Source organism: Somniosus microcephalus, chromosome 7 (genome assembly GCF_052327205.1).
Source record: "Somniosus microcephalus isolate GS21.2 chromosome 7, FLI_Smic_1.0, whole genome shotgun sequence".
NCBI classification, from domain to species: Eukaryota; Metazoa; Chordata; class Chondrichthyes; order Squaliformes; family Somniosidae; genus Somniosus; species Somniosus microcephalus.
In genome coordinates, this window is record NC_140993.1 from 70,999,283 (window position 1) to 71,015,283 (window position 16,001).

At 45.7% G+C, this 16,001-nt stretch overlaps 1 protein-coding gene across 6 annotated transcripts in view; it reads left to right on the plus strand.

The window, feature by feature from the left end:
- The window catches only part of LOC147114710 (uncharacterized), a 162,617-nt gene that overhangs the window by 54,950 nt on the left and 91,666 nt on the right, over nt 1-16,001 (plus strand). Inside the window, exon 1 of one of the 6 annotated variants that reach the window (XM_085992577.1) lies at nt 7,206-9,226. The exons of the other annotated variants lie outside the window; for them this stretch is intronic. Coding sequence (XP_085848703.1) covers nt 7,417-9,226 — 1,810 coding nt within the window. The 5' untranslated portion in view covers nt 7,206-7,416. Of the gene's footprint in view, nt 1-7,205; nt 9,227-16,001 lie in introns of those variants that run through there. 6 annotated transcript variants of the gene reach the window in all.

Consider the following 16,001-nt stretch of genomic DNA (forward strand, 5'->3'; position numbering starts at 1 on the left):
CCTACCATTTAATGTATATTCCCTTTCCTTGTTGGCCCTCCCCAAATGCATTACCTTGCACTTCTCCGGATTGAATTCCATTTGCCACTGTTCTGCCCACCTGACCAATTTATTGATATCTTCCTGCAGTCTACAGCTTCCTTCTTCAGCATCAACCACACAGCCGATTTTAGTATCATCTGCAAACTTCCTAATCATACCCCCTATATTCAAGTCTAGATCATTGATATATACCACAAAAAGCAAGGGACCCAGTACTGAGCCCTGTGGAACCCCACTGGAAACAGCCTTCCAGTCACAAAAACACCCATCAACCATTGCCCTCTGCTTCCTGTCTCCGAGCCAGTTTTGAATCCAACTTGACACTTTGCCCTGGATCCCATGGGCTTTTAACTTCGTGACCAGTCTGCCATGTGGAACCTTATCAAAAGCCTTGCTAAAGTCCATATACACTACATCAAACACACTACCCTCATCTACCCTCCTTGTTACCTCCTCAAAAGGCAATGAGAGAGGCAAAGAGAGTATGAGAATAGATTGGCAGCTAACATAAAAGGGAATCCAAAAGTCTTCTATAGGCATATAAATAGTAAACGGGTATTAAGAGGAGGGGTGGGGCCGATTAGGGACCAAAAAGGAGACCTACGCATGGAGGCAGAGTGCATAGCTGACGTACTAAATGAGTACTTTGCATCTGTCTTTACCAAGGAAGAAGATGCTGCCAAAGTCATAGTGAAAGAGGAGGTAGTTGACGTACTGGATGGGATAAAAATTGATGGAGGTTGTACTAGAAAGGCTGGCTGTACTTAAGAACATAAGAACATAAGAAATAGGAGCAGGAGTAGGCCAATCGGCCCCTCGAGCCTGTTCCACCATTCAATAAGATCATGGCTGATCTGATCCTAACCTCAAATCTTCTATCACTCTCCATCCACCCGAACCCATGTGATCTCCCAGGAGAGGCGAAAAACCAGATAAAGACCCAATGGCCAATTTGGGAGAAAAAAAATCTGGGAAATTCCTCTCCGACCCATCTAGGCGATCGAAATTCTTCCAGGCGATCACTCTGTCCCTATATTTTCTACAGTACTTACCTTCTGTAAAGGCGATCTCCACCCCAGCCAGGAACAGGAATAAAACCATCTCCTGAAATCTAACACAGAATTAGAACACAGTAGGAGCAGAACCAGGCTACACGGCCCCTGGGCCCACTCCACTACCCACAGGGCCATGACCATTCCGAACCTAGACTCATGTCCAATTTCCTGCCCGCTCCCCGTAACCCTTAATTCCCTTTACTTCTAGGAAACTATTTCTGTTTTAAATTTATTTAATGATGTAGCTTCCACAGCTTTCTGGGGCAGCAAATTCCACAAACCTACCACCCTCTGAGTGAAGAAGTTTCTCCTCATCTCCGTTTTGAAAGAGCAGCCCCTTATTCTAAGATTATGCCCCCTAGTTCTAGTTTCACCCTTCATTGGGAACATCCTCACCGCATCCACCCGATCAAGCCCCTTCACAATCTTATATGTTTCAATAAGATCGCGCCTCATTCTTCTGAACTCCAATGAGTAGAGTCCCAATCTACTCAACCTCTCCTCATATGACCACCCCCTCATCCCCGGGATTAACCGAGTGAACCTTCTTTGTACTGACTCGAGAGCAAGTATGTCTTTTCTTAAGTATGGACACCAAAACTGTATGCAGTATTCCAGGTGCGGTCTCACCAATACCTTGTACAACTGCAGCAATACCTCCCTGTTTTTATATTCCACCCCCCTAGCAATAAAAGCCAACATTCCATTGGCCTTCTTGATCACTTGCTGCACCTGCATACTAACTTTTTGAGTTTCGTGCACCAGGACCCCCAGATCCCTTTGTACTACAGTACTTTCCAGTTTCTTGCCATTAAGATAATAACTTGCTCTATGATTTTTCCTGCCAAAGTGCATAACCTCACACTTTCCAGTATTGTATTCCATCTGCCAAATCTCTGCCCACTTACTTAGCCTGTCTATGTCCCTTTGCAGGTTTTTTATGTCCTCCTCACTCACTACTTTCCATCCCATCTTTGTATCACTTAAAGTAGCTAAGTCACCAGGACCAGATGGGATGCATCCTAGGATGCTGAGGGAAGTAAAAGTGGAAATTGCAGAGGTACTGGCCATAATCTTCCAATCCTCCTTTGATATGGGGTTGGCGCCAGAGAACTGGAGAATTGCAAATGTTACAGCCTTGTTCAAAAAAGGGTGTAAGGTTAAACCCAGCAAGTACAGACCAGTCAGTTTAACCTCGGGTAGTGGGTAAGCTTTTATAAACTATAATACAGGACAAAATTAACAGTTACTTGAACAAGAGTGGATTAATTAAAGAAAGCCAGCACAGATTTGGCAATCCGTGTTAACTAACTTGATTGAGTTTTTTGATGAGGTAACAGAGAGGGTAATGCGGTTGATGTGGTGTACATGGACTTCCAAAAGGTGTTTGATAAAGTGCCACATAATAGGCTTACCAGCAAAGTTGAAGCCCATGGAATAAAAGGGACAGTGGCAGCCTGGATACGAAATTGGCTAAGTGACAGGAAACAGAGAGTAGTGGTGAACGGTTGTTTTTTGGACTGGAGGAAGGACCACTGCTTTTCTTGACCTATATTAATGACTTGGACTTGGGTGTACAGGGCACAATTTCAAAATTTGCAGATGAGACAAAACATGGAAGTATAGTGAACAGTGAGGAGGATAGTGATAGACTTCAAGAAGACATAGACAGGCTGGTGGAATGGGCGGACACATGGCAGATAAAATTTAATGCAGAAAAGTGCGAAGTGATGCATTTTGGTAGGAAGAACAAGAAGAGGCAATATAAACTAAGGATACAATTCTAAAGTGGGTGCATGAACAGAGAGACCGGGGGTATATGTGCACAAATCATTGAAGGTGGCAGGGCAGGTTGAGAAAGTGGTGAAAAAAGCATACGGGATCTTGGGTTTCATAAATAGAGGCATGGAGTACAAAAGCAAGGAACCTTTATAAAACACTGGCTTGGCCTCAACTGGAGTATTGCGTCCAATTCTGGGCACCACACTTTAGGAAGGATGTGAAGGCCTTAGAGAGGGTGCAGAAAAGATTTACAAGAATGATTCCACGGATGAGGGACTTCAGTTTTGTGGATAGACTGGAGAAGTTGGGCTTGTTCTCCTTAGAGCAGAGAAGATTGAAAAGAGATTTGATAGAGGTGTTCAAAATCGTATGGGGTCTAGACAGTAGATAGAGAAACTGTTCCCATTGGCAGAAGGGTCGAGACTCAGAGGACACAGATTTAAGGTGATTGGCAGAAGAACCAAAGGTAACATGAAGAGAAACCTTTTTACGCAGCGAGTGGTTAGGATCTGGAATGCATTGCCTGAAAGGCTGGTGGAGGCAGATTCAATCGTGGCTTTCAAAAGGGGATTGGATAAGTACCTGAAAAGGAAAAATTTGCAGGGCTATGGAAAAAGGGCGGCGATTGGGACTAACTGAAGTGCTCTTGCAAAGAAGCGGGACGGGCTGAATGGTCGTCTCCTGTGCTGTATGATTCTATAATTTGAAGTAAGATGTTTGGTTAATGTTTTCTATACCCTTGACTATCTTGTATCTCGCTGTAAGATGATCTCTCAGACACCTCCTTTCTAGGCTGAAAAACCCAAGTCTCTCCAGTTTTTCCTCAGAACTCAGACCCCTGACATTGAGTCAGAAGGCTGTGGTTTCAAGTCCCACTTCAGAGACTTGAGCACAAAATCTAGGCTGCCACTCCAGTGCTGTACCAAGGGAATACTGCACTGTAGGAGGTGCCGTCTTGTGGATGAAACGTTGAACCGAAGCCCTGTGTGCTCTCTCGCGTGGATGTAAAAGATCCCATGGCACTATTTCAAAGAAGAGCTGGGGAGTTTTCCCCAGTGTCCTGGCCAATATTTATCTCGCTCTTGTCATTCCTTGTAGCAGAGGTCACAGGACGGGGAGGTGCCATGCTCAGTTGAATGCGGCCTTGATGTTGAGGCCACCTACTCTCGCCTCACCACTGGCATTCAGCTCTTGTGTCCATGTCTGGATCAAGGCTGCAACGAGGTCAGAAGCCGAGTGGCTCTGGCAGAACTTGAACTGAGCGTCAGTGAGTAGTTTATTAGTGAGTAGGAGTTGTTTATAGAATCATAGAAATTTATGGCACAGAAGGAGGCCATTTTGTGCCGGCGTGCAAAAGCTATCCAGCCTAATTCCACTTTCCAGCTCTTGGTCCGTAGCCTTGTAGGTTACGGCACTTCAATTGTATTTGTCCATTTAATTCCAAATCTTTTTTAATAGTCTACACAACATTTTTAATGATGTGTGCAATACAGTTATGTGTCACTTAGAAAACATAACATTGTGTAGATTTATAATCCAACCATGTATCTATCTACCTGGTGATGACTATATATTGAGATTGAATCTCTGCTGAAGGAAATCACTAGGGAATTGGGGAGGAGGAACTCACAAGTTCAGAACTGAGTAATGTATTTGCCCTCAAGCTGGGTGTCATCAACGTGCATGTGGAAGCTGACACTGTCTGCGGATGATGACGCCAGAGTATAGCATGTGGATGAGAAAGAAGGGGCCTGGTGGGCTCTTGAAGTAACATTGCAAGAGCAGGAAGAGAACTGTAGATCAAAAAGAGAACTGAAAGATTGCTGTAGATCTCTAGCTACAATCGAGTAGATAAGGGTGGAGCTAAGCGAGAGCTGGACAGCAGAGGAGAGGCGTTGGAAGCGGATAATGTGGTTGACCAGTGCAAAGGCTGCAGAGAGGACAAGGAGGGATCATGGTCACACAGGATGTCATTTGTGACTTTGGTTAGGACTGTTTGAGTTCAGTGGCAGGAACAGAAATCTGATTGGAGAGATTAAAAGTGAGTTTTGAGAAAGATGGGCACAGATCTAAATGGACAGGGAATTGGGACGTACGTCACAATCCCTTTCATTTTATGTATTTGGGTCGCTGTTTCCAAAAAAGTAGGAAAGCACCTGAATAGTGAAATGCTTTAGTTCTCTGTGGACTCCATGCCACTTCTTAACCTGTCAGATTGACGCATTCTTCCCGTTGGTGGTTTTCGGTTGAATTGTGCCAAGATCTGTTTGAATGTCTCCAATGTCCCAGTTTTAATTTGTTATGAAGTTCGGTTTAAAAACATTCTCCTGATATTCTGTTTAATTTCTCATTCTCATTCTAGTCCTTTCTTGCTCTCGCCCTTTTGATCTTTTTCAGCTTTTTTTCCCTTCTACTTTTTCTTTTTCTCTCCCACTCCCTTTTCTCTCCCTTCTTTTCCTGCTACCTCTCCTCCTGTTCCCCTCTCTCTACCCCTCCCCCACCCCTCCTCTCTCCTCTCCCTCTAACTCATCTCTCTGCCCCCCTCCCTCCCTGCCTCTGCCCCCTCTCCCCTGGCTCTGCTGTCTCCCTTTCTGCCGCTGCACCCTCTCTCCCTCCCTCTCCTCCCCCCCCCCCCTCGGCTTCTCTCTCTCTGCCTTACCTGCCTCTCCATTTTCAGAATTGGCTTCCCAAAAGGCCTACAGGAAAACCAGAAGTAATGAATAGTTCTTCTTTGTCTTAACATTTTAAAGTGCAGAGTCGCCAGCTCTGAGAAGGCACAGCACCAAATAGTGCATCACACATGCTCACGTGCAATTTGTGCAATTACTGTGATAAGATGGAAAAGGGCCCCTCAGCCCATTTCATCATCCTTTTAGAATACCAACCCTACAGCCTCTTAAATAAGTACAGTGGCCTAAAAAACTCATCTTGGCAAACAGTTCCAGCTGTTGATCTTTCTCTGTATAGAGAAGTAACTCTAGCCCTCTGTCTTAAACTTGCCCTTCACAACCTTTAGGTGTCACCCATAGCTCAGCGGTAACACTGAGTCAAAAGTTTGTGGGTTCAAGTCCCACTCCAGAGATTTGTGCACATAAGCTAGGCTGATACTCCAGTGCAGTACTGAGGGAGCGCTATACTGTTGGAGGTGCCATCTTTCAGACAAGATATTAAACTGAGGCCCTGTCTGCCCCCTCAGGTGGACGTAAAAGAACCCACGGCACTATTTGAAGAGGAGCAGGGGAGTTCTCCCAGAGACCTGGCCAATATTTATCCCTCAATGATCTGGTCATTAATCTCATTACAGTTTGTGGGAGCTTCCTTTGTGCAAATTGGCTGCCATGTTTCCTACATTACAACAGTAAATACACTTTAAAAGTACTTAATTGACTGTAAAGTGCTTTGGGACATTCTGAGGTCGTCAAGGCACTCAAGTTATTTCTTTTCTTTCAACCCTGAACCTGTGCCCTCTTATCCTACAGAGGTCCCCCCAGACATCTCTCTGAGACCGGAGAGCCCTAGCTTACCTAGTTGTATCTTGTCACTCACCCCTCTGACTGGGGGTCTTGTTGCTCTCCTCTGCGCTGGCTGTAAGCCCTGGATGCCACCCTTGCATCACAGCAACCAGAGCTGTTGCACTGTATCCAGCTTGGCCAGATTATTATACAGCTTCAACACGATGATGGAGTATGAGACAGATGCCATGTCGACGTACATCACAAAGAGAAGCTCTCCACACCAGGCAGCTTACTCATTCTCACTAAAATATTTATAAGTTTTACTTAATTCTCTAGTTTAAAAAAAATTGGTATTAATCTCTTTATTGTTTTAAATTATTATTTAAATTAACATGCCTTCTGTATCTAGGGATCATACGAAGAGATGCTCATACAAGGGAGGGTGGGAGGGGAGAGCTCTAGCAGTGAGGAAAGCATAAATAATGCATGTTATAAGAGGGTCACATAAAGGAGTTAGTCTATTGTTACATAATAGGGCACCGTCGCACAATGCCTGGTGTCAGGTATTGTGCACTGGATAAATGAGATGGCAAAGCATTGAGGTTCAGCACTCAGAGGGTTAATTGTAGGCCAGCTGGCTGTCGCACACTGTTGGCCGTCTTCTTGAAAATAAATGAGGCTGATGCGGAGCTGGAGAGCATGAAATTAATAATGGCTCCCTGTATCTGATTTGCTGTACACAATAGCAGTTTAAATGTGTAAATCTGTGCCTTGCCATAATGAGTTTCTGGAAGCATTTAGGATAATGGGGTTTCCAAAGGTTGAAAACAAGGACGCTGATTTGGTGGTGGGGAGTGCAGGGTGCAAGGGGGGGGGATGCGAAAGGGAGGTCCATTAAGATGCAGCAACTGGATTTATTTGGCGGAGGGATACAGTGCATTGAAGGCAAAAAAAAATCGTTTTGTCGTAGGAATACTGGGGGTGTGCTGTGATGTGACAGCTTCTCAGATTTAACCAGTCAGGCAACCATACAGGCTGCACTGCTTGTGCTGTGTGAAGAAAAAGAAAAGGAGCCTGCTGAGATGTCTGTCAGTAACCAGCCGCCAGCTCCTCGCACCGACTATAGTGATCTCTGCAAAGCTAAGCCTGTCGATTGTTTCTCTGAGAAAGATCCATGCATGCAGTCTCAAAAGGACTGGAGCCGGTCTGAATGGGAATGGCACAGAGCAGAGGAGCAGCGTAGTAATGAGCTGAAAGTTGAGTCGAGCTCAGCAGCATCACCTCCAGCTAAAGACAGTCTCATTAAGCACGTTGCTCTTACTGACGAAGACAAACTGGGATTCTTTGGACCAGCAGAAGGAGGAAAAGAGCAGAAGGACACGGCTGGTGAGGCACAGTCTAAAGAATTCTTCCGGAGCTGGTCTGCTTCCCCTGCTAATCTCTGTGTCTCTGGCCAAAACGTAGGGAAAATGAATCCGGTCACAGATGAATGGAGCCAGGCTGCTGTGAGCAAGCAGGTGAGTGCTGGGGATTATGGCACAAGTAAGGACGAGCTGGCAAAGAATGTCACGGCGAAGAGGACCGACAAGAATGGGGAGCTGACAAGTTGTCCCTCTAATCCTAAACTGTCAGATCCCTCCGTTGCACTTGGTAATCCCACCCAGAATATAAAGAAAGATGAGATTAGTGTGTGGAACCCTAATTTTATGCCAGATAATAAAATGGACTTGGACTACAAGCAAACGGCAGGTTTTAAAGACAATGACAACTCCACTTTGTACGAAATGGACCTCCGTTCAAACTACATCCCCTCGTACACCCTGACCATACAGAAGTCTGAAACTCCGACTATGGTGGATTACGAGCAGGATCTTTCTGATATTGGTCCTTTGAGTATGACCCTGGCATGCAACGAAGATGTGAAGGTTGATTTGGCCAGCGATGGTGCCCCCAGCAGGGCTGTCCAACAGCGGAAGATGATGCGGCGTGCAATGTCAGAATGCTCGCACTTGTCTGTTCCATCGAGCTTCAGCGTCGCCGAAAAATATCCGGAGCCTTCACTGGGTGATTCGCTGGGCCAGTCAACAAACTCCCCCAGCAGCCAGCCCGCAGCTACCAGTAGCAGGAAGTGCCCAGTGTCGCAGATGAAGCGGTCGATGACCATGGCGGAAGAGCAAATCCCGGCTTACAGCTTAGGCACTGATCAAACTGCAGCAGAACTGCAGTTTGACCAGCTCACTGACAAAGGGCACGGGAAAGAGAAAAGCAGTGCACCTGATACTGCTCCAGGCATGAAAGACGGTGTGAATGCTGTGTTTTACCATGGCAAGCTGGAAAAAATCCCTGAATTCAGCAGCAGTAAGATCCCAGAAGAAACGTTTCAAGGCAAAAATGAGCAGACGACCGGTGTCTGCACTGACCTTCAGAAGAACAGCTTCTCAGGGGGCTCTGATCAAGTCCTTTCATTGGGAAAAGAAACAATTGAGGTCAATAATGCACAGACATCTCCATTTTCCCAGCTGCAAGAAAAGCCACATGACCCCGTGTTGCTAAATTCTGACTTCACTGGGACCAGCTGCAACAGCAGTGGAACACCTCAAAAAATTGAAATGACACATTACGAGCCTGAGCAGGCAGTTCAGAAGCCCCAGGGACTGGCACAGCCGAGTTTTCAGCAAGAAGCCGAGCGTAAGAAAAGCGATGCCAGCTCTTCAGCACAGCAGCAACCTCTGGCGCCCAATCCTCCCTGCATCCCTGTTGAGAGCTCGAAGGCAGGAGGAGGGAGGTGTGCAGAACTAAGTCAAACCACAGCTCAGAAGGGCAAGGAGCTAAACTCCGTTCCACCACATGACCCTATCACAGTCACCAGCCAAGATCTGGAATCTGCACAAGGTGAGCAGAAAGGGGGCTAAGAAACTGGGGCAGTAAGTAATATCGGGTGATATAGCAGAATTGGATATAAGGACTGTAAATCTTTACAAATGAATAATTTGAACAGTGAAAGTGTTTGTTAGCTAATCTCAATTGGGGTGCAGTTGACTTCAGCATCCTGGGCTAAGGAGGGTAAAATTAGCCTTAGCTCCTGATCCAGTGACTTCCTGCTGGAGTCTGTGCGTATGTCTGTGCATCTGGAAAGGATCGGACTTGGCTAGGTAACCCTCTACATTGCAAAGTCTCCTGACATTCACTTGTGTGGAGAAAAAAATGGTTGCTTGGATGAGGTACTGTAGAACAAGTAACATCTGTAGAACGAAACCCCAGAATGAGTCAGACTTCAGAGTGGAGGGTCACAGAAATCTTAACCTTGTGCGTTGTACAAATGCCCACGGTGGCCTGTAATATTCAGTTTTCACTCATAATTTTGCGCAGTAAATTAAGGCCGTGCCCCAAGCTCAGCAAGTGCTTCCATTTACCTTTATTAGATGAATGAGTTGCTGTATCATTTCCTTGAGTCCCAGTGATAGACCTACTTCATTCTGAGCATGTTGATGCTGACTCCATTTCCATTCTGAGGCGATTTGACCTCCAGTGCTCAAGCTCACACTACATCTCGGACAACACCAGGTGGTGAGGACCCATAACTGTAATGATGTGTCCATGAGCCCCTCCAATTATTTACTACAGCAACACACTGAGTGGTGTGTTACTGAACCATACAGACGAGAAGGTCCCACCTGCCCTCGCTATGTTGAGCTAGCTGATGTCAGCAGGGCAGGAGTAGGGAGTGCTAGAAATGGCTCAGTGCTATTTGGCTAGGGAGGAAGAAAAAAACTAGACAGGATTCATGACCTTGATCTCTATTCAGTGTCCCCTGCTTGATAGAGGAGGTCAAATGAAGGCAGCATTGGGTTTGGATGTGATGCCTCCCACGATAAAATAGTCTGCTTACTGTCCATTGCCTCCTTTGAAGAATGACCACTTGGGTAAGGTACTGATGGGACCAACAGGGATCTACAGAGAAGGAGGGAAGAAGTTGAGAAAACAAAATATCTTGTATTCACCCTATTAAAAGGCACTGTCCCTTAACTTCTCAAGAATGAAGCTGCATGTGTCCCACTTTTGACTAAAATGTTTCTGGGAGCCTGGGCAGATTGATCTGGCGTATGAATAGTGCAGGTATTATTTAGTATTCGACATCTCTCCTATATAAACTTGCAAGTTCCTAACCCATTTTTAATTCACTTGAATAGGCTTTGTTTGATGGATGCCCAGTCCCTTGTTAGAGCTGAAACCCCCCTCTGCTGCACTGATCATCGGTGTGTGAAATGTCACTTTTAACCATGAGGAATAACCTTGTGTTCAATGAAAGGACCAGTGCTATCCAGTCAGTTCAGTATGCTGTTCAAACTGAACAATACTATAGACAACAGAAAATGCTGGAAAAACTCAATACTATAGACAGGCTGTTGTGACCGGTTTAGCCAGTAGAGTGCAGTCTTTTTTTTTGCAGAGGTATGAGGTGGCTTTGTTTCATTGAGATAATACAGCGATTGAAAAATCGGGTAACTGCATTTCATCAACCAAACATTTCACAGGGCCCCATTGCAGGAAATGCGGCCATTTCAAAAACTATTGGTACCATTAAATGGTTGAACCCACCTGATAGTGCAGAGCTTTACCAACCTCTTTGTGTGGGGGACCCTCTGCAAATATTTGACTCCCTGAAACCCCCCTCTGGGCAAATATCGATGCTGTCCCGGGGATCCCTCCCTCTACAAATATTGATCCTCCCCCGGAGACCCCCTCTCTACAAATATCGATGCTGTCCCGGAGACCCCCCTCTACAAATATTGATCCTCTCCCGGAGACCCCCCCCCCCCCCCTACAAATATTGATCCTCTCCCGGAGACCCCCCCCTCCCCCCCTACAAATATTGATCCTCCCCCGGAGACCCCCCCCCCCCCCCTCTACAAATATTGATCCTCTCCCGGAGACCCCCCCCCCCCCCCCCAACAAATATTGATCCTCTCCCGGAGACCTCCCCCCTCTACAAATATCGATCCTCTCCCGGGAACCCCCCCCTACAAATATCAATGCTGTCCCGGAGACCCCCCCTCTACAAATATTGATCCTCCCCCGGAGACCCCCCCCCCCCCCCCTACAAATATTGATCCTCTCCCGGAGACCCCCCCTCTACAAATATTGATCCTCTCCCGGAGACCCCCCCCTCTACAAATATTGATCCTCTCCCGGAGACCTCCCCCCCCTCTACAAATATTGATCCTCTCCCGGAGACCCCCCCTCTACAAATATTGATCCTCTCCCGGAGACCCCCCCCCCTCTACAAATATTGATCCTCTCCCGGAGACCCTCCCCCCTCCCCCCCCTACAAATATTGATCCTCTCCCGGAGACCCCCCCCCTACAAATATCGATCCTCTCCCGGAAACCCCCCCTCTACAAATATTGATCCTCTCCCGGAGACCACCACCCCCCCCCCCCCCCCTACAAATATTGATCTTCTCCCGGAGACCCCCCCCCCCCCCCCCTACAAATATTGATCCTCTCCCGGAGACGACCCCCCCCCTCTACAAATATTGATGCTCTCCCGGAGACCCCCTCCCTCTGCACAAATACTGTTGCTCTCCCAGCAGCTCTCCCACTCTGCAAATACTGACATTCTCCGCAGCAAATAGTGGAGTTTTTCTTCTGGAAAAACATTGTCAGCTATTGAAAGGAAACCAATTCCATCATTGCAGAAAATGTTTTATTATTATACAACAGAAATAACCAACTAATTGGTCAAATGCAGAAAGACTACAGAATTCTTGACGCAGTGTTTGTGATGCTTGGTATGGCCACTGTCAGATGGACGGAAATCTGATCTCCTAAACCTGGAAGCCCCTCTTGAATCCCCTGGGCTCTGCGAACTATCGTTTGAAAATCTCCGGTTGAGAGTTGAGTAATTTAATAAAAGCACTTTCTGTTGTCTAAACAGACAGCGAACGTAGTAACCACAGCATGTATAAGGATTGCGGGAACCAGGAAAACATCATTTGGTCCTTTCCCATAGTAACCCCATGCACCCACTTTCACTGTAATCATGAATCCCATCTCCCTCCAGAAGCACATTTATATGTGTTTTGGATCCTTTCATAGCCTCCTTTTCAGTGGCCTTCTAGTCAATGTTCTGTCTAATTGTTTTGGGGGCCGTGCGACCCCTTTAACGGGCTGCACGGCCCGTTCAAAATTCCGCGCAAGCGCGGTTTTTCCCTTTAAAAGCCGGTAAGCCGACTGCGCAGGAGCTCCAGAGCGCTGCGTGGCCGTGCAACTTAAAAGGAACATTGCTTCTGGTAATTTATTTCACAGCTTCCACAGAACCCATTTGGTTCACTAATGTCCTTTTAGGGAAGGAAACCTTCCCTCATTACCTGGTCTGGCCTATATGACTCCAGTCCCACACCAATGTGGTTGACTCTCAGCTGCCCTGTGAAGCCGCTCAGTTGTATCAAACCACTATTTCAAGGCATTTAGGGATGGGCAATAAATTTCAGCCTTGCCAGTGACACCCACATCCTGAATGAATTTTTTAAAAACGTTCCAATTTTCAACTTGTCTCCTGGAATGTAAACCCTTCACCTTCACCATAGAATCATAGAAATTACGGCTCAGAAGAAGGCTCATCGTGTCAGTGCTGGTGCTACTCTCCAAGTAAACCTGCCTACTCTGATCCCATTTCCTTGCCCATATATTCGGCCTTTTCAAATACTTATCGAAGTCCACCACCTTCTCAAGGGCAACTAGGGATGGGCAATAAATGCTGGCCTTGCCAGCGACGCCCACATCCTATGAACGAATATTTTAAAAAAGCCCCCTTTAAATGAGATTCTTTGCCTTGGTAGTTACTTGTGGTAAAGCATGCCATATTCTAATACTGTAACCCCGGGTGAAAAAATTCTTCACTTTCCCCTCTTCTTCTAATGATGATGGAATCAATGGAAATGATCTTTTCCCATTTACCATTTCAAAGCCTTTATAATTTTGAAACCCTTCATTAGATCCCTCCTCCTTAACCCTATCTATTTGGGGAGGAGGCTCCAATTTTTCTTTCTTTCTTTGCTATAACCTCTCATTCATAGTATTGTCCTAGTAAATCTTTGCTGTACCTTTTCCATGGTTCCAATCTTCCTACAAAGGTTACAGGAAGCAAATTGTACACATTATTCCAAATGCTGTTTCCTCTTGCGTGTCCAATGGTGCACCTATTCCTTTGGGGGTCGGGACATGGTTCTCTGTAAAATTTTGAATGCTCACTTTAAATATGTTGCCCTCCTGGTTAATTTTAAACTACTTTATGTCACCATTGTTAGTATATGAAAAATAAGTGATCAACCCCAGCTGCAGCTCCTACCTGACAATTTTTCATTCCAGGATCAGACTCCTTGTTGCTGGCAAGAATTCCTCATTTATTTCAATACTAGGAGTTCTCATTCGCACCATAGAGTGGGGTTGCAGAAAGCCGCAGCAACCTCCACCATGAGAGTAACTGGGATAGAAACTGTGCACTGCCAACCCAGAAAACTAGCAAGACGCTGATTGACTTTTTAAAAAAGCCGTCACTTTGTTAAAGCAGCGCAGATTATGGGGCGATATAGTAGAAGTTTTTAAAAGTATGAAAGGTTAGAACTGGGTAGATAGGAGCAGACTGTTTCCAGTATTTCAGGGGTCTAGAACGAGGGGCAATATATATACAAGATTAAATGTAAGAGGTTTAAAATAGAGAAACTTCTTCCCAGAGAGTTGAGTGAGACTGTGGAATTAACTTCCTGGGTTAGTGGGTGAGGCAGAAACTATGCGTCAACATTTAAGATTAAAGTGAGTATCTGGATGAAGGTGAAAGGGTTGAAGAGGTATAGAACAGGGTGTGTAATTGAGAAGGGTAATCACCAAAGCAAATTAGTTGGGCCAAATGGCCCCATTGTGTGTTGTAACTTCTGTGTATTGTTTATGTACTGCCTCAAAAAGTTCATGTTCACGAGATGAAGCACGAGGGAAACCAACTAGCGTTTAGACCAGAATTGACTACAGCTGAGGTGCGAGGCAGATGCTCCTGTTCAGAGAGAAGTTCCAAGAGCAAGTAGCAAGATTTTGAAAATTAAAAATATTGTGGGAGGTGGGAATGTTGATTTTTGAAAAAAACTTGCAGTAAGGAATATTAGGAACTTTCTGCCATCTCAACTGATCCATGGATCTATGTACTGTGTGACTGGTACTGAGCTGTACCGACCAGGAAGGTTCCAGCTACTCATTCTAGTCAGTGCTGACTTGGTTGATTGCAGCTGGGGCAATGGTGTCAGGGTCGTTCTAATTGGCCTTAGCTGCCTGGGCTAGAGAGGCTTAGAATTGGCCATATTTTCTGATAACCACCCAGTGACTCCCTCCGCAGGAGAATTCATGTGTAGGGACTGGAGTGAGCCTGGCTGCGATGCTGCCCATGGAAAAGTAGCCTGTGGAGAGGAGCTGGGAAATGAGGGCGACAGAAACTGGAGGGGTCCAAGAATAAATGCTCTCCTTCCAAATGGCACCTTCACAACTGGGTTTGAATGACCTTATTTTGCAGTCATAAAAAAGAATGCCAGGACCCTTCATTAAGGAATCTAAGAAATCATCTATGATAAATTGTGCCCTTTGAGAGTTATAAAAAATTGATAACTAACTCATTATTAAGAAGAAACCTAATAAAACGCCCTTTAATCTCATTCTTGTGTGTGATTTTCTGCAGTTGATGTGGAGCAGCTTCTTTGATTGAAAGTGCAGCATCTGCATTAAAATACTGTGTTGCGAAAGGTTTTTTGTTATTGTCTGATCAGTTGACACTCTTAATGGTCGGTCTTCAATAATGCAGTTTGAGTAAAAAGGTAAGCAAGGACCGTAATAGAATTCATTACCCAAGGCTTTTTACATTGAATTATATTTTGGGCCATGAAGAATTAAAAGGTAGAACATACTGTTTGTTATTATATGAATCACTGGTGTGCAAGATAGAAGAGAGTAATTTGACATGAGCACTCAGCCATGCTTTTGTTACCTCCAGACTCGACTACACCCGTGCTCTCCTGGCTGGTCGTCCATCAGTCAACCCTCCATAAACTTGAGCTCATGCAAAACTCTGCTGCCCATATCCTACCTCGCACCAAGTCCCGTTCACCCATCACCCCTGTGCTAGCTGACCTACATTGGCTCCTGGTCCAACAACACCTTGATTTTAAAATTCTTATCCTAGTGTTAAAATCCCTCCATGGCCTCACCCCTCACTATCTCTCTAACCTCCTCCAGTCCTACAACCCTCCGAGAACTCTGGCCTCTTATACATTCCCCACTTCCATCACCCCACCATTGGAGGCCGTGCCTTCAGCCATCGAGGCCCTATCCTCTGGAATAGCATCCCTAAACCTCTCCACCTCCCTTCCTTTAAGACGCTCCTTAATCCTACCCATTTAACCAAGCTTTTAGTCACCTGTTTTGACTCCGGGTCAATTTGTGTCTGATTTACAGTCCTGTGAAGCACCTTGGGATTTTTACGGCATTAAATGCACTATATAAATACAAGTTGTTGTTCAGTAATTTCTTTATCCCTAATATGTTACATGCTTTTTCATCCCCCTCCCCAATTCCCTGTCCTCTGTCTCCTGAAGTTGCTGATTTGGAGGAGGCAGCTCAGAAAATAC